Here is a 24,364-nt window from a genome sequence, read left to right as displayed (position 1 = left end):
TGCATCATTAACTCACCATCAAGTTGACTCCAAACCTGTATATTTTTCTTTGTTTGGTTGAACACAAAGAAAGATATTTGGAAGAACGTTAGCGACCGACAGTTCTGAGGCACTTTTGACTACCATCGTTGACTACCACCAAATTTTTCTAATATGGTAGTCAATGATGTCCCAAAAATGTTACGTTTTTCCAAATATCTTTCTTTGTATAAAAAAAAAATGTTATGATGACAGAATTGTCTTTTTCGGGCGAACTGTTCCTTTAAGAAAGTTAGTTTAAAACAAGCAAATTATCGACCAATGGGGTAAGATATACAAACCTGAATTTGGTATTGAAGTTAGTTCAAGTTGACTTTTTATCCCATTGGCAGATTTTTGGCTTGGTTTAAACAAACGTATAAACTTGTACACTCAAGTTAATGTATCTTGATTGAGAAACTTTAATAAATATCTCTAAACTTGATTTTATTCCTCCGTGAAGTAGAAAACTACTTCTCTCTTTGTACCGTTTCACTGGGGGATTATTAGGATTTCACGGCAGTGAGATAGATTGCTCTAATATTTCACTGACCTTTAAGAGTCCACGTCTGGTGGCTTAGCTTTGCCCTTAATGAACACCGTGGTAGATGTCACATACAGTAGGTGGCGTCGTCCCTGTGTTTTTGCATCCAAAGGGACACGGCAGCTTGTGCATTATTGGAATAATGGGTGCGGATCAGGTCAGGAAGCGATGATTTCAGACGTGTAATGGTTTGTGTATTATACGCGTGTGTGAATGTGGAAATACACACAATGGAAAGTCTCTGCTGACTTCCACCCCTGCTGCGAATGTACTGCAGTAAAATACAACAATAAAACTCCTACAGTTTATGCGAAAAGACATGAAAAGTGCTCGCTTGACGCGACTCATTTTTCTTTCTCCCCAGAACTAGAAAATCCTGAAGCGCGGGCGGCGGAGATTCACACCATAGTGCACCGTCTCCCGGAGAAGAACCGACAGATGCTGGAACTTCTTATGAAACACTTGGCCAAGTAAGTTTGAGTGTTGACGCCCCTTTCACTGAGTTACGAAGCCCGCAGCTCCAAAAGCTTTAAGAGGATTGCCATCGTAAAAAAAGGTCCTTCTCCTTTGTATACGCTCGGCTGAAGAGCACAGCTTGTTTTCCTCCACCTGTCCAGCTTTTAACCAGCTCCCATTTTCTTTTGTGCCAGTTGAATTTGACACCCTGACTGTGGATCCCACACTCAATAGATCAGAGAGTATTTTAGAGTCCCTAAGGGAAAGAAAATCAACAAAGCAGATGAATGCGAAAGATTCATAATGCCTTTGAAGAGAATTTTTAATAACCAACTTTTAATTTGCATATCCTCATTTGCCGGAGAATGCTGTAAAACAAACGTATCAGTCGCCATCAGGACGCGTCTGAAAACAAATGATGTACTGGCATGTGATTCCAGTAAAAACCATTTCCGACTCTGGCAGTCATCAGCATTCAATGTTAATAAACGCTGGATGATTCAGATTTATAATTACATTTACTGTATAATAGTTGTAAAGCAGCGGTTTCGCTTGGCAGATCTTCTGTTCATTCATGTGCTGTGAAAAGCTGCTGGTGTAATGCAACATGGGTTGTTGATACAGAATTATCATTTGGGAGTGTGTAGTTTTCTCATCAAAACCAAACATTTGGACTATGTGAATGTGTTTTGGGGTTAATTTGTCACAACGAATACTCCAATAACAGCTGTACTGGACTGATGACAAAGATGTATAGGTTTGGAGTTTTAGCATAGTGCTCTTAAAGTGACAGTTCACCCAAAAGTGAACATTCAGTCATGTATTATACATTTCTTTGTTTTGGCATTTGTCCAAATATCTTTCTCTGTGTTCATTAGAACAAAGACATTTATACAGGTATCGAACAACTCGAAGGTGAATAAATGACCGAATTTTCATTTTGGGGTGAATTATCACTTTAATGCTAGGCTAGGACTCAATATGATTGGTTTGTTCAAGAAACTGAGGGTTATTCATATCACTAGTTATTCACAGCCAAGCAGGGTATATAGAGAACTCATGGAGCTTAATTTAATACTTTTAAGACTAACCCAATGCAAGGTTTATTAAAAAAGGGAAACGAGGCTAAGCTAATCGCCTTCCGACACACTGAGCAGTACGCCTCATGGAGACGGCCCTCAGTCATGCTTCCAACTCTTTATTCTCCAACCATTTGCACGAAAACTTGCATTGCCCCATTAGTCACCCCACGGACACCCTTCAAGGGGTCGATGTTTGTCAGTATTGCGTCAGGAAGGGTGCATTCCAAACAGCATTTTTGTGACGTTTTTCTGCCGAATGCAATGCCTGGAAGAACAGCTTACGGTCCTGATGATTATCTTATTACTGATTGCTTTCAGATGTGGAAACTTTCAACCAGCATTCCAAAAAAAGTTTGCCTACCTATCTGTTAAGTGAAAGGAGCCCTGCTTCAAGTTCAATTTCTCCTCATGCTGGCAGAAAATAACATAATATCGGTTTATGTGCACTTCATCTACACGTCATGTGAAATATATCAACTAAACTCTAATTGTATGTGGTATTAGTTATGAGGGTCTGGTTACTCCGCCAGACGGGTTTTCACAAGCCGCTGTAATATAACATGGTTATGTAACCTGAAAGTCATGGAAACAACTTTTACCGGCTCGGTGATGCGATGAATAAATAACGATTTTATTCTATTTTTGAGTCTAAATGGCTGTTATTTCTCATTAGAGTGGCCAGTCACCACCAGCAGAATCTGATGACGGTAGCAAACCTCGGCGTGGTGTTCGGCCCGACGCTGTTGAGACCCCAGGAGGAGACGGTGGCCGCCATCATGGACATCAAATTCCAGAACATCGTGATCGAAATCCTAATCGAGAACCATGAACGGGTAAAGACTGACCACCCTTTGTATTTTAATGGAAAATAAAGCACCCCATCTATTATTATGAATATTCTTGTGATGATATAAAAATAGTTATAATTGACACTCAACAGCTCGGAGACAATACCAAACAATTTTACTTTTGTGTTTGAACAACAGCCGCTAACTTATAAACTAAATGACAGTTGAGCAAACGTGTCATTAAAAAACTTAAAGGTGTGTTCACACCACGTCATTCAGATCTTTCATAGTGATTAATTACAACTTAGTATTTTATTTAGTCATCTAGCAGATGCACATCTCCAAAGCGACTGACAAATGAGACAAACAATGGAAACAAAAAGATCAAATCAGATCAACAGGCTTTCCGCCTCTTGTTTTTTATAGCTTCAGTTGGCACCACCCGACTGTGCACATCACACGGAAACAAGTGAGGGTGACGGATAGGGCTGGGGGTAAACAATTATTTATGAAACAATTAATCTGACAATTATTTTATCGATTAGTCGACTAATCTAACGACTAATTGGACAATCAATCTAATGCTTATTTTTCTGTTGCTTGATTAGTCAAAACCATAATGTATCTCAAATAAATACCAAAAAAATCTTAATAATACAATTTATTAAACAACAGTTATGCACAGCAAAAAATATTCTTCTTTACACAAAATAAAATAAATACAATTATTTTACTGTTATACATAATGAGAGACCAGCCTGTTTACTCTTTACAGTACCAGCATAACTCTCTTATTCAAAAAATTCTAAAGTTGTAGTGCAAAAAAAAAACACTGTGCAGTGTTTAACACAATATAAAATTCCTGTTGTTGCATATATCTTTCTCAGGACAGGACGCCAAGGTTCTTTGCTTTGTCCTAGAAAACACGAAAGCAATGCATATTAGAACAACAGCTATGACTGTGGGGTATTTTAAATCTACTCTTAACCTCATTGTAGTGCTATGCTATGATTAGTTTATTTGAATGCTAACGTGGCTATCTAGCAGCTGTGCAATTTGGTGATGCTAGGCTAACTAATTAACAATGTATCTTAGCTCTCTGTGCAGTTTGTTTGTGCTAGGTTAGTATCTAACGTTCATGTTAGCTAACGTCAGCTACTATAGATAGCGGTGTTCTGCAGCCGTAAGCTAGCTTCCATTCAGGCCAACATTAGATGATAACTAACGTTAGCTAAACACAGCAGTCTAGGCGCCAGTAGCTACCTAGCACGAACATACTGCACGGAGAGCTAAGATAGTTAGCGCAAATAACGACACCTTTATGTTTGGGACTAATTTTGAAGTATTCCCATACCCATGTTTTGATCTCCCACGTGATTGTGGCGAGCTGCTGCGAAGCGTTGATGCAAAAATATGACGTAGACGAAATTTATTGACGCGTCGCTACAGGCCTAGTGTCAGATGTATTTAACTTGTGCTGTCAGTCGATTAAAAAAAAATGAATCTGATTAATCGCACATAACATTAATGTTTTCAAATATACTTTCACATTTTAATCATTTCACATTTGATCTTCAAATGAATTTAGAAACACAGATTTCTTCAACAGCATCAGTTTACGAATGAAAGCCAACATTCTGATATTAGTACGGCAAATAATGTCTCCATTAAATTAATTATTTTATATTTATTTTAACATGAATTATAGGCATTTAACATTGAAGTCCAGTATAACTGAGAGCTCTCTAAATACAGAATTAAAACTACAAAACACATTTCCGCTGCTCTACTTTCCCACCGTTTCTCTTTGTAAACACGCGCTAGACGTATGGGTTTCAACCTTAAAGGACGTCTGGAGCGCCTGCCGCATTAAGCTAGTGTTTATGGCGGTTTGCGCTGCCAACAGCACTTTAGTGGGCGCTATTACGTTATTTTAAATACATTCACATGCAAACCTCTTCAAAAACGGATCATCTGTCTCTTAAATATGTGCAATGTAAGCATAAAACATGATGTGATTATGTAGTTTTAAGTGTTTCTCTGAAGGCTATGATGGTTCAGTCAGTGGAGGCGGGAGGATTGACATATGTGATATTATCGCCACCTCTACGAACACAAGCATATAGAGAAAACAACCACATACTGCATAATAATATTCATTAAAATAGAAGTTTAATTATTAGTCTTTTTTATAATGCCTTCATTTTTTGCATTTTGTGTTTTTAAGGAGAATAAAATACCCATTATATTTCATAATAGAGGATTTCTTTCGAAAAGTCTCAAAATCTTGTCTTGTTCTTGTGAACTCAGTCTCGTGGGATAAGTGTCTCGCCACACCCCTTTCAACCACCACCTTTAGTGTTTATGTTCATCCAGTGAAATGACTCAGTAGGTTTTGATCACTTGTGTCCCGACAGAGCGTTTATGAGCCGTGCCTTTCGCACATGGGTGTGAATGAAAGATGTAAATCCTCAGTTGAAGGGGACGGCTTTGATTCAGTGTGTTTTTCCGGCAGTGAAATCCTCTGTAGGGTTGGTGCTCGGCCCTTGTTTACTCTAACAGGTAACTTCAAATCCAGTGGGGACTTAATGGTAAAGAGGCTTACAGTGGGTCGCCATGGTAACTTGTAAATCGGCTCAAGGCTGATTCCCTGACCTGACCCCAGCATCACAACACAAGACCCCCCCCCGCTCAGAGAGTGAAAAACAATGATTAGATTTACACCATGTCTAGACTGGACGCGACATGACAACCTTCTTGTTCTGAATGGGTTTGTTGCGCCGCATCCAGTGTGGACAAAATGTTACATTTCAATGAGTTCTAATACGCTTCTAATGTCTTTTGTGGTGTCACATCCAGTGAAGACACGGTGTTACACACAAAGCATTATTGACACTTTATAACACTCTGTTTGTTCAGACGGAAGTGAGCTATTAGTTTTCCAATTTACCAAAATAGCATGATCTTGGGGACTCTTTTTAACACTTGAAACCACACAGAAATCCATAAATGGTACATTAAATGCTAACAACCACTCATAACGCTTTACAACTGCATATCAACACCCTGGCAAACAAGCTAGTTGGGAAAACTGTGAGGAAACACAGAGAGAGAGAGAGATGGTCTTGTGTGAATGAGGTGAAATGACCCATAATGCTTTGATGTTAGGCTACCCGTCCTCTATTTCAGCATATACAATGTACAGTTACAGTATATACAGTAAAACAAACAGCCAGCAGAGTGTAACATAAGCTTGACCCTACAACCTTGACATTTACAAACACACTTTGAATAAAACTTTGCATAAAGCTTTGAAGACCTGTAACCTCCATAAACAGCTTTCTGTCAAGACTGACGTATAAGTCTTGCATGAACTTTAATCTATTCTGAACTGCTATAGTTTTAGACCTTTAATCCCAGTTTTAATTTATTCTTTTAAACACAAAATGTGTAGAAGAATATTTCAAGATGCAGCAATGTTGACCTTTCTATGCCCAGACGAATCAAAGTGGTCCTGTCCGACCTACATGAGTAGCAGTCATTTGAGTCTGTGCTGTTTTTGAAGAGACACTGACCCCATTATTGTGACACTGTATGCTGATGTGAATCTCCCCTGTACAGATATTTAAAGACATGCCGGCATGTGGAGGAGGACAAGGAAACTCCCAACTCACCCTGCCCAGACGTAAAAGTGCTGACAACAAGCCCCCGTCCTGCAGCGAGAGACCCCTCACTCTCTTTCATACCCCATCCTTCTCAGACAAAGACAAAGGTACACTTCATGCTTTTGCGTAAAAGAAATTCATTAGTTCAATTATATGCTTCAGATTTATGTAAAAATCTCAATTCTTTTTCTGGGCTCCTGAGATATAAACTATTTTATATTGCTCAGGGCATCAGGTTGGCTCAAAGGAAACATTTCAGTTTCAAGTCCATAAATTATTTGTCCATTCTTATTCAAATAACAATGGAATTGAATATTAAAATTGATTTACATTTTTTAAGTTGGCAGAGTCTACAGTAACACACATTCAGCCGTAACAGCTTCTAGACATGTGACGTACAAACTTCCAAATCCATTCGTTTAGACCAGTGGTTCTCACAATTTTTTATTGTAAGGCCCCCTTTTTGTAGTGTGCATTGCTTTGCGGACCCCCAAATAAAGACTTATAATCTTAAACTAAGAACTTTAATTAAACCAAAAACATATTCTGTAATACAATGCTGGAACATCAATTATTTTGGTTCGTGGTCTTATTTTTCTGATGTTTGATCTGATCAACTTCTATAAATTATAAAATAACACAAACTAGTGGCCCCTCTTGATCCACCTTAGGTCCCCCATAAGGGGCCGTTGCCCCTAGTTTGAGGACCACTGGCTTAGACGTTATAGTTGATCCAGCCGAAGTGCAACTTGGGTTTATTGAAATACAAGTGACTCCTTAAGAAACACTTGTATACTCCAGAGGCTGGAGAAATCAGCATCTCATTAACTTGTTAACAGAATCACAACGTTTCTGGTTTTCTGTCAGCAGTGGAAAAGAGGAACAGTGTTTTGGTAAACTCCGGCACAGAGTCTCAAACGCTCAACTGTAACAACACACACAGCTGGACCCGATTCAACAGCTCGACCACCGGAGACCAAGATGGCCCTCTGCCACCCAAACAACAAAGCCGGCCTACTTCACTGTGAGTTAACATGCTTTAAAGAACTTGCATTCTACACTTCTCAACATTTTTTATCTGATAACATGGCACACTGTTTCATGTATACCAGTCTGCGGTGGATAGGGGAGATTTTGGAACAATTATCTTCAGGTCCATTTTGAGACTCCTTGGCCCAATTTTCCAAAGAACTCCAATTCAATGAAATGCACTCATTACTTTGTTTTCATACTGACAATAGGTTACCAAAAAAGCAGTTTTCTCAGCAATGATACTCTGCTGACTGTGCTGAAAGTGAGATTAAACTGTTGCAAGTTTTTTAAATATCAGTAGCGTTTTCTTAAGCAAGCATCACTATTACTAATCCTCATGTATTACCCCAGGTACTAAATTATGACCATCTTAAAAAGGCCCTAGCAACCACTCAGAAGACATTAGCATTGTGCTTTTCAGTGTAAGCATCACTAATTTCCTTGAGAATATGTAAACGAAAAAAGTTAAGAACATGTTTAGATATTTTTAAACCATCCAGCACACAGTGTATATTTTCTTCAGTTGGAATAAGTTTGTGCAAGCTTCCATCAAAGTGGACAGACATTTATACTGGTGGTTGTGTTTATTACAGTTTTGCACTCTTGCTTTGGGGTCAAAAGTGCAGAGCAAAAGGCCTGCTGATAGGATCTGCGTTTCATTTCAGTGCCTTGCATTGGTTACAGTCTTTGTTGGCTTTGAGGTTTTATTATTTGAACGGAAATGACGAAACCCAACAGCCCTCAGATTCTTATCATTTCCTGCCAACATATTTACCATTTAGATCGACGACTGGTGAGGTCTGGTCATGACCTCTTTTAGCCGGCGTGCCACATGGCTCTGTCCGCGGCACTCTCCCGTTCTTACCTCTCCTCTAGAAGACACATATTTTACATCATATGAAAAGTGTGTCCTGTATAAAACAACAAGTAATTCCTGTGAAGTAAACAGACACGCAAACACAGCAACATTTTTATGAAATGCAGTCATAAAAACATCCCCCTCCCGCTGTTTCATACACAAATCTATTAATCAAACTTGAAGGCAAGTCGAGACATGATCAGCTTTTGCTTGGCTAAACTACCGGGCTTATTTTTTTGATTACCATCACCTCTTGCAAGCTATGCAAATAGTCAAAGCTACCAGGTTCAGCAGGGTCAAATAATCAGACTCCAGGATTCCCCGATGGCTCAAACATACACATAATTAGAAAGGAATAAAAAAACGAGCATCAAATGAAAATAATAAAAACTCAATTAGACAGGCCTTTAAAATAATTTAATGCATACATTATGTTAAGGGGTTTCTATTAAGCATGCAAAGTGATAATGTAAGAAATTTCATTTTCAATTTATGGGAAAAATAAATAAAACCAACCAGTGAGTTATGAGAACTGTATTTCTCTCAGAGATAAGGTTGGTTTGACTGTGTTATGTAACTAGCAGGGGCGTTTTCTCAGAGGATGAGAGGCTGGCCGTGTCTAATCAAAAAGAATCTGAATGATAACAGAACCAACAATACGAAAATAATATAAAACAAATGTCAGGAAAAATATCACACAATTTAACCTGATATTAAGACAATCACACTGAAGTTATCAGTGCTAGATACAGATATAAAGTCAGTTTAAACCGGATTGTAGTGTGAACGCTGCAGCTCAGACACTGACACACGTTTCTTTGTGTGACTTTGTGTGACTTACAAGGAAAATTGCAATCTTCCTCAAAATTCATGCAAACCTAATAAATGTTGTGTAACGCTTTACAATAAGGTTGCATTTCTTTATATGGGTAAACTACATTAGTTAAAGTGAACAATAGCTCTACAGCAATATTCATCTTAGTTCATGTTACTTTCAATTTCAGAATAGTGGTCAGAGAAGATTCATCTGAAACACGTTGTAAAGGGCTTATTTTTCCTAAGTAATGTGGCCCAGCAGTGGATAATATTTCTCTCTGGCCTCCCCTGAACTCACTGTGATGTCACTAAAGTGTGTGGCGAGGGATGATCGTGGAAGTACAGGATTACCCTCTCAATACTATAATGAACGCTATTATATTCACAGTCGGTTGATATGGGCCTGAATGGGTTGAGCAGGTGGAAAGATTAATTTCAAAGTAAACAACTCAAGCACTTTATATCATCACTTTTTGGCTCGGTTAAAAGTTCACATCCGTGAAGATTACAACACTGAGAGATTTGAAGAGGTAGAGCTCAGTTTGTGACTATAGTTTTAGGAGTGTAGATTTTTTTGTTGTTGATTGCTCTGTTGCAAAAAGAAAATAAACTACAATTTATTAAGTGGATAAAAAGTTGTAAAAAAATATTTTATATGGAATTTATGTTACTATTAATTTATAAAAAATGTATTGTATTAAACGAAATTAAAACAACTCAACAGTTCTTGATTCTTTGCGAAGGTCTATCAGAAGTTAAATTTGGGCCACGTAACGTTCTTAATGCCGAAATAGTCTAGGAAAATAGGCAAGTATCTGACGCAAGCAAAAATGAAAGTCATCTATATTGCATATTCTCAATCCATATGATAAGTATGTGTCAGAAATATTTACATAAAATCTTTTCTTGGTAATGCATCTCGGAGCTTTGATGTAGAGAAAGATGTTGATGGAATAATGACTCACATTTTCACCTGTTTGTCACACACAGCTGTCATACACCTTTAGAAGAGCCTTTAGTGCTTTAAGTGTGTTTTCATGCTGTGTTAAACTCAAGAGACATGCATGATGTCAAAGTCTTAATAATCTAATAGTCTAATACAAGGGCTTTTTCACTCCAAGGCCCCTCATTGTATTTAACAATGTTCAAATGGCCCCCTCCCACTCAGAAAACCTCAAAATTTCTTCCCGATAAAATATTTTCGAGTTTCATAAAAACTGGAAAAACATTTATTAACTGTACAAATTGCAAAATGATAGGAAATCTATATTTGTAATGTATTTCAATGCAAATTTTGTCTCATTTTAAAATGACCCCCCTGTAATTCCGCTGGATAACCCCTGTGGACCCCGGCCCCCCTGTTGAGAACCACTGTTCTAATAAAGTAAATTTAAAAACAGAACTAAGGTTTTTACATAAAATACACAGTTTGCACATTAATGCTGTGACTTAAGATAATAAATTATAATTAAATATTCAAACATTTGATGATACTTTTATCATCTCCAGTAAATCATTTTCAAGGATTTAGCTGAAAATCCATCCTTTTCCAATTCAGCACAGTTGCGAGCTCTATTTATTTTGGGAGTTTAATCTGGATTCTTGTTTATGATATTAGGAGATTAATAGTTGCTGTGTTTGTTGATTTAGTGGTGAGGATGAGCCTTGTAAAGCCACAGCACTGAGATGATCTGTATGAAGTGAGTGACTGCTGATATATTCATATCTATATGCCTACAGGCTGTAAATCAATGATGATCTGACGTTTGATAGGCTACCTGAGGAAACCTGTCATCAATTTACTCTGATCATGACAGAGCCTTACTAAACATTCAACAGACTCAATGAAAGGGTCAAACGAACCATGAACTGATGCTTTTAATACTGTTTCTACAACTAGCCAAACATACAATAGTCAGGGTTTGTCCTTCATAGAGAAATTGGAGGCGGCCGCCTCAGACTCTTGCCAAAATTATGTCGGGTGTCTTCACAAGAAATGGTGCGTGCATTAAACAGACTGTCATTTGTAACTTCAGTTGCGGCAGTACGCCAAAGTGGAGGCGCTAAAAAGAGTTGCAGAACAAGAGCTGTCTGCGTTTCTTAAATTAACATGACGTCCATCATTGTAATATCTTTAGCTGTGCAGTTGGATCGTTGAACCAACAAAGAAATAAACAAAACAGAAAAATAAAAAACTATTCCATACAGTAAATTAGTGGCCAAGTAAATCATTTTAAAAGTGATTTTAAATTCTTGATTTTATTATAGGAAAATTAAAAAATGCATAAATAATTTATTATTTTTGTACTTTTATAAGAACAGTTTACTATTCATATCATTGTTGAACTATGATAACTGTAGTAAAACCATGCCTAATTTGTGGTTCATTTGTGTGAAGTGCGTTTGATGTTGTGCTTGTTCGTGTGTGAGGTTAACTAATGGTGCACTGCTATTTATTTCCGTTTTTATCTAGTTTTTGCAATTAAAACTTGTTTTCCAGCTGCATCAAGTCCATTGATCTAGAGCCCTATGATCTGCACGATGCAGGAAAACATCGAAGGAATCACGAAGGCTGAATTATAATATGTCCTCTGCTTGTTCAGCGTATCAGTGAATGAGATGCACAGTTTAACATGTTGCAAGCGTAAAACTTGTGGATTTGTCTGTATCGTACTATACGAGGACATGAGCACTTGAACTTCATCCACAGAGTTGTTCTAAGATTATTTTACGAGCATTTCACTGTTTAAGTGAAGCTACTGTCAAACACACTGAAACTCAAACTCAAGTGTTTTCGCGACGACCCGCCAAAATACAAGTCTGCCTAATTTGAACCCTATGATAAAATAATTCACTTGTAGAAAGTGTATAAAGTGTAGTAAAAAGTGTAGTTGTGCTACAACTGTTTGGCCCGTGCTACAAAACTTTAAAACTCTGTAGCTTCGGTGCTATGTGCAAAAAAGCTAATGTACAGCCCTGACCACCTTTAGGGAAAACATTGATATTTTTGTACAGAATATTCAAATGGATATTTAAATAGATTTTCAGGAAATTTCATAATTCACTCAAGTTATTCATCATTTTTTTTATAAATGATTGATATAAATTCTGTTTTAAATAGTCTGGATACCTGTATTAACCAATCAGCATTCAGGGTCTGAATTATCGGTCTTAAACAAGCAAAATGGGACAAATCTGGATCTGAATCCATGGAAAAGTTACCATTTCAAAATAATTGTACATTTTTTTGAACGTATATTTCTATGTATGTGTGTATGTAAAATGTTCTTTTTTGATTAATTCTGTGAACTTCTTTTGCAGAAAATGAAGTTCAGATTCATATCAGTCATATTTGTTTTCATGAAAAGTTCAAAAATATATTTTTGAAGTGATAACCTTGATTTTTATCACAGTTTTCATGTGTCTTGTCATGTTGTCAGTATTTCACATTGCTGTTGGATTACTTTGTCACTCTTGATGTTTGATTTTGTAATTTAACAAACACTGGACTGGAATGACCACAATACATCTTGCGTCTCTTTTTTGCCACAGTTGTATAACAGTATTTTAGTTCAATCTGGTTATTGGTCCATCATTACGTCTAAATGTACAGACATTTAGATCATTACACTTTACTCACCTCATGAGGTCATACCGTTCCCTTGACAACCCCACTATCTCTCTGATTAGATGCTCATCAGATTAGCGGCATCATTTGGTGCTGTGCAAATAAAGATGTGTCCACTTCCTTTCTGTGTGTCGCCTGAGAAAACGTCATTTCATTATGGATTCGAGCTGTTAGTTTGGGTACACGAGCACATTGACATGAGAACACGGTGTAAAGTCAGTGAAGTGCATCATCCTGCAAAAGATAAGGATTATAATGAGAAAAAAAGATTAAATGTAATACTGTATTCCCTTATATGACAAAATATGAACACGTTGTCTATGATGTTTGTCATCTCAAAACTGATGCAGTGATGCAAAAGATGAATTGACGCTTTGAACCGAAACTTTCCCTCATCTTTCACACAATGTTAACAAACGCATTTCTGCTGTATTTCAAGTCCTTCGTTTATAGCAGAATTTGAATTTACATACTCATAGCACTTATAAACTACAGAAGCATACACTACTTTATAGAGGATTATTTAAAGATTTGGTAAATCATATTTGTTTTGTATTTAAAAGCGAACAGGCCGCGTGCACATAACATATAGCTGTCCATTAATCTGAGAAACATTACACTAAATATCACGTGGTAAAGCTGCCTTTTTAAACATTCTCTCTACGTTTTGTTTATAGACGATAAGTGGAAGAAATACCTACTTTACATCAAGCATGTCAGATGTGAAATGTAGTCCACATATGTGATATACTTCAACAGATATTTGATAACACGTCTGTAAAATACTGTAAAGAATCCTAGTAAACCAGTTTACTTTGTCACGTTTTTATTGAAGACCATACAGTGTGTTGATGATTACATGAATCTATTTGAAATTCCTTTTAAAACTGTGTACTCTCTTTAAGCTCTGAGCACATTCAGTCTGAGTGATGTTAAATTTACATCATCTATTTGCTTGAGATAAGCGCTAAACATTAGAAGTTCGTCTTTTAAAAATCTCTACAGATCTGTGTGTGATGCACTCTTTCTTAAGATGTGAAATAAGCCTCATGTGGTCAAAATACTTTTTTTATTCAAACTTTGAACCACAGTCTCATTTTCTGTTATCAGAATAAGTTATTCAAGGTGTAATATACTACTTCTGCCACTTCATCTGAAGTTTTAGCCACATTCATTTTTACAGTAAACTTGTGGCTACTGTACAAACATTCAGTTCTCATAATTAAATAGATAATGAAACTGTCAAGAGTTCATATTCACCCGTTTCCTTTCTGTCTTTCAGTCAAAATCCAAAGGCTCGCAGCAACTCGTCCACCAGGTAAGATTATCCAGCACTTGCTTTATTACACAAATGAAGGTCATGAAGTCAGTGGCTTTTATTTTATTTCGCACATGTTGTGTTGCATATGGTATATTAACACTTGGGCTGTCAATAGTAATGCATTAACGCATGCGATTACTTTTTTCCAGATTAACACGTTAAAAAATTCAACACAGCATCCATTTGTTTGGTGATTCTTTTCTAGCGTTACATTATATAATCACACTATCATTCATGTAAAGGCCTTTAAACACTTTCAAGCGTGATTTGAAACGCGTTGAGTATAGATTCGGCACAACACGGCACCGGTCCATCCTGGTGTATACAGTCACAGGTTAAAGGCTGCAAATAAAATATAATTAATTTAATGGAGACATCAGTTGCAGTTCTAATATAAGAATGTTGCCTTTCGTTCGTAAACTGATGCTGTTAAATAAATCTGTTGTTTCTACATTCATTTGGAGATTAAACGTGAAATGAATAGAATGTAAAAGTATGTTTTAAAACATTAATGTGATGTGCGATGAATCACAGAAAGAATGTGAGATAAATCAGATTAATGTTGACAATTAACACAAATAACTACTAATATTTCCTCTAAGTTTGCATGTTAAACCTATAGGAATTATTAAGTTCTAGCCGTTTACTCGAAGAATGAGAACTCTTGCTTCCATACCAGATCATTTCTGGATGAATTACTTCTGTAAGAATGAAACTATCAAGCATGTTAGACTGTTTACAGCTCAAGATAATAATCTGAATGCTACTGTACTGTTCCAAGTGTTGGTGCTGGGGGTTATATAGTGATGTGTGTATGTGTGTCAGTGGCAGTCCAGCTTCACCCAGCCCCGCCTCTCCACGCTCCCCCTCCTGGCCGATGTTCTCTGCCCCCTCCAGCCCTCAGCTGGCCTCCTCCAGTGAATCCTCTCCCATCAGGTGTGTGTCCCATTACACCTCTATCTATAGCACTGTGGGTTTCAAATCATTGACAACAGTTAGTCCTGCCTGTGCACATCTGACTAAACACATGAGCGCTCTACTAATGTACTAATAACCTCCTGATATTATCATCCTGTAAAAATCAAACTATTTTAGGGGAAAATACAGGAATATCCGCATTCCTGTAGCTCAGTGGTAAGAGCATTGGTTGTGGGTTCGATCCCATGGGATTGCAAATACCTATGTAAAATGTATAGGATAAAGCAATGTAAGTCGCTTTGGATAAAAGCGTCTGCCAAATGCCTAAATGTAAATGTAAAGTGTAAATCATCCTGTCAACTTTCTAAACCCTTGTGCGGTGTTCATGCTTCTTTCAGTGTTTGCAAGCCTGACGGATTATTCATTTTTAAATCAACGCAGCCATAATGCATGAAAATTGTATGATTTTATTTTGATTACAAGCTACACAAGTTATGCGTGATTATTTACATTTATAATTATTGATCTTGAACCATGTCAAATATTTTTGTAAACCTTTAAATGGGAGTGGGACCCAAAAGCACACAAGGGTTAAGAAATGATTATTTATGTAAAACCTTCACCTTGACCACTTACTATATAGGTATGATGTAATGTAAAATACTTTTAAGACCTTTAACGGTCGAACACTTCACCTTCGTTAGTGTGCGAAGAACAGGTCTGTAGTAGGGGTTTGAACGACCATACATTTTTTGAGGTCGACTGTTATGTGATAATAGTCATTTGATTTCGACTAGCTGATGACGTCGTTAATAAATAAAATGAGGGAATGTTCTGCAACAAGATTCGATGGGTGTGGGAGAATGGCGGGACTCCTGCAAAATAGCCTTTAAAGCGGGCGGAACACACAGGGTTTCTGTCAATCTTATATTAATCTTGAGTACCTATAGAGTTGTATTGCATACTTCGTATCTTTGAAGATTATTAGTTTGATCACATTTATAAAAGATAGATACAGCTTTACTATTACTTTCGAAATCATAAGGCGCGTGCGGGGGGGAGGGGTAGACTGAACTAAAGCACATTGTCATCAAAACACAGACATAAGTTTCACTCAGCGCATGCGGTTCATTTCCGGCATCTATTAGCGCTGGGACGGTACAATATATAAGTTTCAAACGATCTCCAAATCCAGCGTTATATCCACAGTTTATGTAACATTCATCACCTAAATGCAATCAAACAAACACCTGAACTTCGCGAACAGATGCTCTCTCTCTCTCTCGTTACAAGTGAAAGTGACGTCTGTGCATGCTCCTTCTCTTGCTCTCCATGCAGCCGCGTGGGCGTGCTTTTCTAGTAGAATGGTCCAATAAAAGACTAAGAAAATTTGTTACAAAACAGTTTTATATGTCTGAACAAACTTTCCGAAACCTGTACGAGTTTGTTTGTGACGGCCTATGTCTTGCGTCTATATATTTATTATCCTATTGCAGCAGACGCTTTATCATAGCGGACTAACAAACCCACAGCAGTGTGTAGAAGCAAACGCACTGAAACGTTTCCTGCAAGCTTTTGCCGGTCAGTACAAATCGTGAATGTTGCTGACGAAAACAGGACACATTGTGAATGATGCGTGCGGAAGCAGCACAAGATAACATATTATTGCCGGGACTGTGACAGAATCACGATGAGGGCGTCGCGTGCACACTCAAAATAGCTCACTGAAAGGTGGTTTTCAATCACGTGGATGGCAGCAAATGATTTTCTCTATAGGAATTTACTATAACAAACTCAAAGTACTTATGTTTAACAGCCTGAACAACGACCAGGTAAACCCAAATTTCGGTCAAATCTTACTTGTTATAAACTCTAGCTACTGTTAAAAGAATGAGCCCTTATTAAACAGCTAAGCGTTTCCCAAAATCCTGATAACAGAAAAGGGTTTATGTTCTCATTTTGTCGCTGCTTGAAGCCACGTTATGTGGTTTCTTTAAAATAAAAACGCTTAATGCGAGACTATTGTTATCCCTGGAATAAGTGCTTGTTCTTTTAACAGTAGCTAGTGTTTTTGACAAGGCTTGAGAGAAATGTGGGCTTCCCTGATCGTTGTCTAGGTACGTTAACTTCATTAAGCGATTTGGAAAGTAATCCGACTCGTCTCCTCCCGACTGCAGATTCAGGTTTACAAGCCACTTTTTCCTCCGTTTCTCAGTAAATACTCTCATTTTCCCCCTTCATAAACATCAACTTTTGATACACAGTAAGAACACTGTAAAATTGAGTAAACCATGAAACCACACAATCATAATCGATGCAAAACTAAGGTATTTTGACTTTGTGATAGTAAATTCACTATGAAGAAATCACTAACTGCCCTTCATTCACACTTCGGTCACTTCATGCAGAAAATATATTATTTATATGGACCTGGTATCACCATAGTGCCTAAACGTATGTAAATACAGGAACTGGGATTCAAATCAAAGCCATTTTCCCCCACTTCTCAGACCAAAGTTCAACCCCTGGTGTCCAGTAAAACAAATTATTTTAAGCAATCGTTTTGTGAATGTTATATTCATCAAATGAATTGTTTTACAGTTTGACATATTTAATCCAAAATTCATTTACGGAGGTCTTCCCACTCGGTGGCCATGTTTGCCAAACCTGTGGTTGAGCTGCCAACATGTGACCTACGTCAACATTTGTAATGTTTTATGTTTATTTTGTGCTTTTACTGCTTTAGAGTTGAGGGTCAGCTTTCTGAATTTATTTATTCATTTTAGGTTTGTTAAAAACGAGTTGCACTGTTCAGTGTATCTTTTACCTTTTTATTAATTTGCCTACAGAAGGTTCTGTTAATGTTGTCAATTCTATTACAATGTAACGGAAACACATATTCAGAATTTTGTTTTTGTTCAAAACATCGTAATGCAGTGGTGATGGTGAATCCAGTATTGTGTGTTATGAGTTGAGTGTACCGTCACACCAACAAATAATATTGATAAATTATACTCATTACAATGATACCAACGTAAATTTGTGTTTACCATTGTTTTACTACACCAACTACAGTTGTAACTCTAGAAAAAGAATGTTGAATGTTGGTAAGGGGGATCTTTAACTTGTTTTCTGTTCTCAGCCCTCCGCTACGAAGAGCTCGTGCCCTGTACGCCTGTAAGGCTGAACATGACTCTGAGCTGTCCTTTATCACCGGAACTGTGTTTGAGAACGGTGAGTTTTTAACCACCAGCGAGTATATCTGCACTGAGCTATGATGTAAGACATCAAATCAATACATTTGCCTCAAGCTCTCATTAAGGGCAAGTCTTCTACTGTGTGACACCTGAACCTCCTGATCAGATTCATGTTTAATGAAACCAATAGAGCTCGACTGCATCATTCAACACACATTGAAGTGCAAAAACAACACAAACAATGCTCAGTTTTATTCAATGAGAAATTGAAATGTACTCACCCCATTGTTCTTCCAAATACAGCTGTAGAACGATCAATGTTTTCATGCACATAAAACTGAATCTCTTTTATTTGAAAATGTTACTTTTCTTTCTTTCAGACTAATTTCAGACTCGCTTCCACATTATTCTTCTGATAAGTTTACCATAAATAATCACATAATAAAGCAAATTCTCACCGTTTTATCACTTAGAAGCTGTAAAGTTCATCTACAATATAAACGACTATAACAAAACTATACTCACGATTAAAATCAATAAAGGATTTTTTCTCTGTTCGACCAATGGCTGAGTTTGGTGCGGGGCTAGCCATGTGACTGACCAATGACAGACGAGGGGGGTATTTGGGAAAATGTTCACTATTTTTGCAGTTCTAGTGGTAGAATTGGTCCTTAAAGTTCCTGTCTATCATATGATTTACTACAGTAAGCTGATAATGACCAGGTTTGGTTTCACCGAAAATGGCAATTTGACATAATTTCCCGTACACATAACCTACGTAAATAAACTGCCGTTTTCCATTACAAACAGATGGAGACAGGGAGACCAATCCATAGTGTTGAGGCATAAAAGCAAAAATCGGGCTTCCAGTCACACATGTTCAATAGAAGTATAGAGACTATTTCACACATGGATTCAGAAGTAAGAAACATTAATGTGATCAAATAATTGACTGTCAATCCCTCAAAGTGATTAGAGTTCACGGGCAAGACCGGTTCACAAGTTCATCCACCTTGGGAAGCAGTTCTGCTGGTTGATAACAAACGATGATTTACACTTGTGGAATCCCTTGAAATGGGCGAGCCAAACTCATTTAATATTATAAAAGACATTTTGCTTGAATTTTCCTCGACGTGAATCCAGAACTTTGCTTTACTAGTCTGGGTGTTCAATGCTATTCAATATTCAAGTACAGAAACTCAAAAACAGACAAAGTGGTACCCAAAATCAACTTCTGTTTTTATCTTGCCTTACAGTTCACAAGTCAAGGGAACCCGGCTGGTTGGAAGGCACTTTGGACGGGAAAAAAGGGTTAATCCCGGAGAACTATGTGGAGTTTTTCTAGCTGGAAGGGACTTTGGATTCGAGTCGTGACAGGTGGGGTCACATTTTGAAAACGTCCTGAACTCAAACACAGAAAGTGAGTTAGTATGCCTGAACGTGCCCATGTGATACTATGGGTTTCGGCAACCGTGGCATTCCCCTAGCGTGTCATGATACAGCGTCTGCCACAGTTTAAATAAAACCAGTTCAACCCAAGGTAAAAGGGAAAATAAAGCCTGTGACCAACATGTTGCTGCCTAAACCACAGTCTTTACATTCTATAACAGTGGCTCCTTATGAGGGATGATGGACAACAGCGCTATTATGTGTGAGCACTTGCCATGTGCTGTTTCTATGCAGTCTAGAGGTTTCTTGAATGTCTTTCAGATGCTTTTTTTGATCTGTTTTGTTTAGAACTACTAAGACGAACAGTTCCTGTTAACTGGGGGGAAACTCTTGCACTCTTTTATATTTGAGGAAGCAATTTTCATTTTTACAATTGTCTTTTTTTAGCCTGCAAGTAAAACAAGTGTGTACAATATTTCTTAATGTGAATTAATGTCATATGTAAAGCACTCTTATTTAAGGAGTTTTGTGTTCTGGAGTGAATTAACTTTGTACATAAGTTACAATTGTTGAGGTATCATTTGATTTTTGTAAAATGTGAATGATATATTTTTATCGTTGCATACTAACTTAATTTTGGGACGTCCCAATTGAGCTTACATATTTTTAAAAGAGAAAATCGTGTCAAATTTTATGAGCCTTAATATTCTTTAGTATATCAAATGTCGAATTGTTTAGCTTTTTCTATGAAATAAAAAGAAAGTTGATAGCTCAATTTTCATTTAAATGCATGTTGATGTCCATTTTATTTCTGCAATAGGAAAACTGCAACTCTTTGGAGCTGGTGGAGTCTAGAGTACATTTGGTTCAGATGAAATATAATGTCGAACTAAGCATGTAAAAATAGCTTTTCAGTAACTGGACAGCTTATTTTCATAAAAATGACAGTGAACTGTACAGACGCCCGAGAGAGAAATAAACCCACATACCAGGTGTAGAAGTGTCATAATTCAGATTCAAGAAACAAAATATAAACCTATCACAATGTAGCTTCACAGTATAACAAACACACTATTGTCCCTCCAAACAACTTTTGTCCAACATTTAATCAAATAGGTGTAAAGATCGACATTGACTACAGGAGAGGTGTAATACAGAAGTCATACAAAACTATTTTTAAACAGATATCCTTTACATTGGATTACTTTTACATATAAATGAAATGCAAACAAACAAACAAACAAACAAACAAACAAAAAGACTTTAATGAAAGCCATATACCAGTGAAATATGATTTGCCCTTAATCTTAAAAGATAGTATTTGCATGGAATTTTGTACAAAATAGAATAGATTATGTCAGGCCAGTATAAGGGTAGTGCAAATCTTCAGGCTCTGATACATTAACACACAGCTGTCTTTTTTTTATAATTTTTTATTATATATATTTTTGTAATGACTAGTAAATTTTACAACATTATACATGAGACCAAAGCCTAAATCTTTATAAAAGAAATAGAAAAGGATAAACTAAAGTACTAAAGTTGGGTAGTAAGTGCTACTTTAAAAAGTAACGGCTTTAAATACTTTTTTTCTTTTTAAAATCTGCGTTGCTTTGGTCACTCTGTTGCACTATACAAAATATACTCCAGTCCCCCCCTTCCGCGTTAACGTTAAGCTGTCAATCTTTAAAACAGTGATCACTCGTATATTTCCATTGATTTAAAGAATTTACATTTACATACATGAAAACTTCAAAAGTGCATCTGCAATACATCTCTTGACAAAAAAAGATATAGAACTTGTTTTTTTAGGTATTAAAATTACTCTATTGTAAAATGATTTTTATATCAAAGAGGATTTGTTTTGACTATATATCTTGTATTTCAAAATGTTCAATGACTTTCACAATTCAGTGTTCTCCTGAATTTAAACAATCTACTTGTATGGCTCACGCACTCCCTTTAGAAGGCCTACTGTGAAACGATTAGAAATTTAGAAACATCTCACAAATCCAGCGAGTCTCGTAAAATATGCGAACATATTGGAGGAATTCGAGGGAAGGGTACGGGACATGTGCTGTGTACATTTCAATTTCAGGAGGGTTAAATAAAGCGTGTGGAAATGAATGTTAAACAGCGACTCGTAACACTGGTTATGAACGTAAGCAAAAGCGCAGATCATTCCTGACGTCAGACTCTATCACAGAACTGTGAGGAACGCATACAGCTGATGAAAAGCAACGGTGATAGTGGGATTTAACCTTGAATCCTATGACCACCATCACAAGTTTTAATACTGTACATGGCCGCAGCGGGTCAGGGTGATGTTATTTGACACTGAAGATTTCCAATGCCAACACTGGACGGCTTGACCCCTCCCAATAACTAAACAATGAGAGTTAAGCTGAACGTTCAAGCAAAAAATGAAGCTTTGTTATAGGGATGCACAATGATTAGTCGGGACCAATTGTATGAAAAATAATAGAGTTTGTTTACAGTAATTATGTAAATATAAAAAGACTTGCATGTATAATTGTAAGAAAAAATAAATTTATATATTAAATATTTAGATTTACATACAATATAAATTATATATAAATGTAAATATTTCTTAAATATATACATGCGTGTGTGTGTGTGTATTTATAGATACATTATTATTATACACACTACATTCACACATACTATGTAAAGAAAAACTTTTATTTTGCAAACGATTAGTCATGACTAATCGTTATGCGGCCCTACTTTGTTAAATGTTTTAGAGTGCAGCATGTTGCCAAAATAATATGAATAAGAAGCCTGTAGTTATATATCAGGCAAAATGCACAATTCTGTCATTATTTACTCGTGTCACATGCTTTAATTTTTTTTTTAAATGATCCTTTTATGATCCTACAATGATTTTTCATTTTTCGTGACCTTTAGCTTCAAGCCGGGAATGAAACGCAGCGAACATGGCCGGGCGTAGGAAAAACAAATCTTCCTTTTGTTCTTGAAGTTAGCACAAAAGAAAGCATCTGTTGCTTGGCACTGCCGGGACACATGAAAGAGAGTGGGTTACACGCTTACTCGGTCTCTGATGGGTTGTCAGATTTTATCGAGAGTATTCCGACAATGAAGAAACAATTTGCAGTGAAAATGAAGTAAGAAGAATTTGATATATGGCAGAAGGTAAATACAACCAACCCATCAAGCATGCACAAAAACGGGGGTTAGGGGGTGGGGAGTTTGTTAAATGCTAAACATCATGAATGCTGGGAGTATTCTCATCTACACCTGATCGCAATGAATGGACGATAATTCTGACCCTTAAAATCAACCATCAGCTCTCTGAATTACTTCTGAACGCATATAAGAGGCGATGGATGGTCAATAATTCCAAGTGAACCTGCTAAAAATCCACAAACAAACCCATGAATAATTCAATATTTCGATTTCCAATTTCAACGGAGCTTGCCGTGTTGTGGAACATATTAAAGACCGTGTGGCGTTTTATGGCGTTTCATAGAAATATGTTCGATGAGACTTCAAAATAAGCACAAAAGGGCCTTGTGTTTCACGGGCTAATTGGTTGTTTCCACAAGCGCCTCTTGAGTTAAACTTTAGCACCTCAGGGGACCTTTAAGCTGCCAATTCCAGACAACCATCGCAGCCGCTTCGGATGCTAGCAGAAACATGCGTGACAACACAAAAAGCATGAATGCAAAGGCTTAGCCTGAGAAACGACTGCCAGTCGGTTCGCCAAGCGCAAAAAAGGCACGTTTTCCCTTTTTTGATATACCCATGTAAACATATCAGCAGTGTACATGCAAAAAAAAGAGAAAATGGCAAGGTCTTTCGCCTGCTTTGGGTGTACGTGAAGGCTTGAAGATTTCGAAAAGCGTCTAAAAAGTTTACTCCGCTGCTCCGTTGTAGATGATTTTCACCTGTTTCTTCTGGATTCCAAGTGTTGCCCCGCTTCATTCGGGGCGGTTCGGGAGGGTAAAGGGGGCGTGTGGGACCAATGCTGGTAAGGGAAGGGTGGCATCATTAAGGCATCGTTACAAACTAAGGCAGTCATTTCTGGTGAAACAGAAGTGGCTTGACGCTCCCGTCTTTAAATTTTGGTAGCTGGTGGCTGATGATCTCAGCCAACATCTCGGGAAACTCCACGCTCAGGGACTTATTCACAAACGTGTAGAAACAGAAGCTGAGGAGGCCTTCCACCATCTGTGGACAGAAGCATCATTTTAAAAGGGGTTTTAAACACGTGGACAATAAGGCCATTGATATCACCCCAGAGATACAGGTGCTGTAGAGCGCACAAATATACTAAATGTTGACCTCTGCATCTAATGTCACACTAAACATAAGCTGTATTTAAATAGCAACACAGCTAGTTCATTTTTAGGCCTGAAATGACATAGTTTTGTGGTGTGTGGTATAATTAATTGCGTGTTTGACACAAGAAAAATGTGACAAGAGATAACTTGCATAAAGGCATCGACTTTTATGCTATTATCACAGTAATTTGTTGCAACTTTTTAAATGAATCCACAAATAAATGATGATTTGTATTCAATTAAATGATTTGTACCCAACCAATCATGCTGAGCAGATCTACATTTCTGCATTGCTCTCAATAGCAATTTCGTACAAATGCAACTCT

The 24,364-nt window shown here is 37.2% G+C and overlaps 2 protein-coding genes across 4 annotated transcripts in view; one reads left to right on the top strand and one right to left on the bottom strand.

The window, feature by feature from the left end:
• Positions 1 to 20,504, top strand: part of LOC130407473 (rho GTPase-activating protein 26-like) — a 74,664-nt gene extending 54,160 nt beyond the window's left edge. Inside the window, exons 17-24 of one of the 2 annotated variants that reach the window (XM_056730346.1) lie at positions 927 to 1,032; positions 2,774 to 2,933; positions 6,510 to 6,660; positions 7,421 to 7,577; positions 14,171 to 14,206; positions 15,035 to 15,145; positions 18,270 to 18,361; positions 19,581 to 20,504. In XM_056730346.1, the coding sequence (XP_056586324.1) occupies positions 927 to 1,032; positions 2,774 to 2,933; positions 6,510 to 6,660; positions 7,421 to 7,577; positions 14,171 to 14,206; positions 15,035 to 15,145; positions 18,270 to 18,361; positions 19,581 to 19,669 (902 nt within the window). In that variant the 3' untranslated portion in view covers positions 19,670 to 20,504. The remainder of the gene's footprint in view (positions 1 to 926; positions 1,033 to 2,773; positions 2,934 to 6,509; positions 6,661 to 7,420; positions 7,578 to 14,170; positions 14,207 to 15,034; positions 15,146 to 18,269; positions 18,362 to 19,580) is intronic. The other variant, XM_056730347.1, reaches the window with a different exon arrangement.
• A 296-nt stretch (positions 20,505 to 20,800) lies between these two features.
• LOC130407474 (glucocorticoid receptor-like) overlaps positions 20,801 to 24,364 on the bottom strand; it is a 68,422-nt gene continuing 64,858 nt past the window's right edge. For both annotated transcript variants that reach the window (XM_056730349.1, XM_056730350.1), the window contains one exon: positions 20,801 to 23,925. In XM_056730349.1, coding sequence (XP_056586327.1) covers positions 23,773 to 23,925 — 153 coding nt within the window. In that variant the 3' untranslated portion in view covers positions 20,801 to 23,772. The remainder of the gene's footprint in view (positions 23,926 to 24,364) is intronic.

This window comes from Triplophysa dalaica, chromosome 19, assembly GCF_015846415.1.
Source record: "Triplophysa dalaica isolate WHDGS20190420 chromosome 19, ASM1584641v1, whole genome shotgun sequence".
NCBI lineage: Eukaryota > Metazoa > Chordata > Actinopteri > Cypriniformes > Nemacheilidae > Triplophysa > Triplophysa dalaica.
Note: the sequence above shows the minus strand (reverse complement) of the source record. Positions and strands in the feature narration are given on the sequence as shown.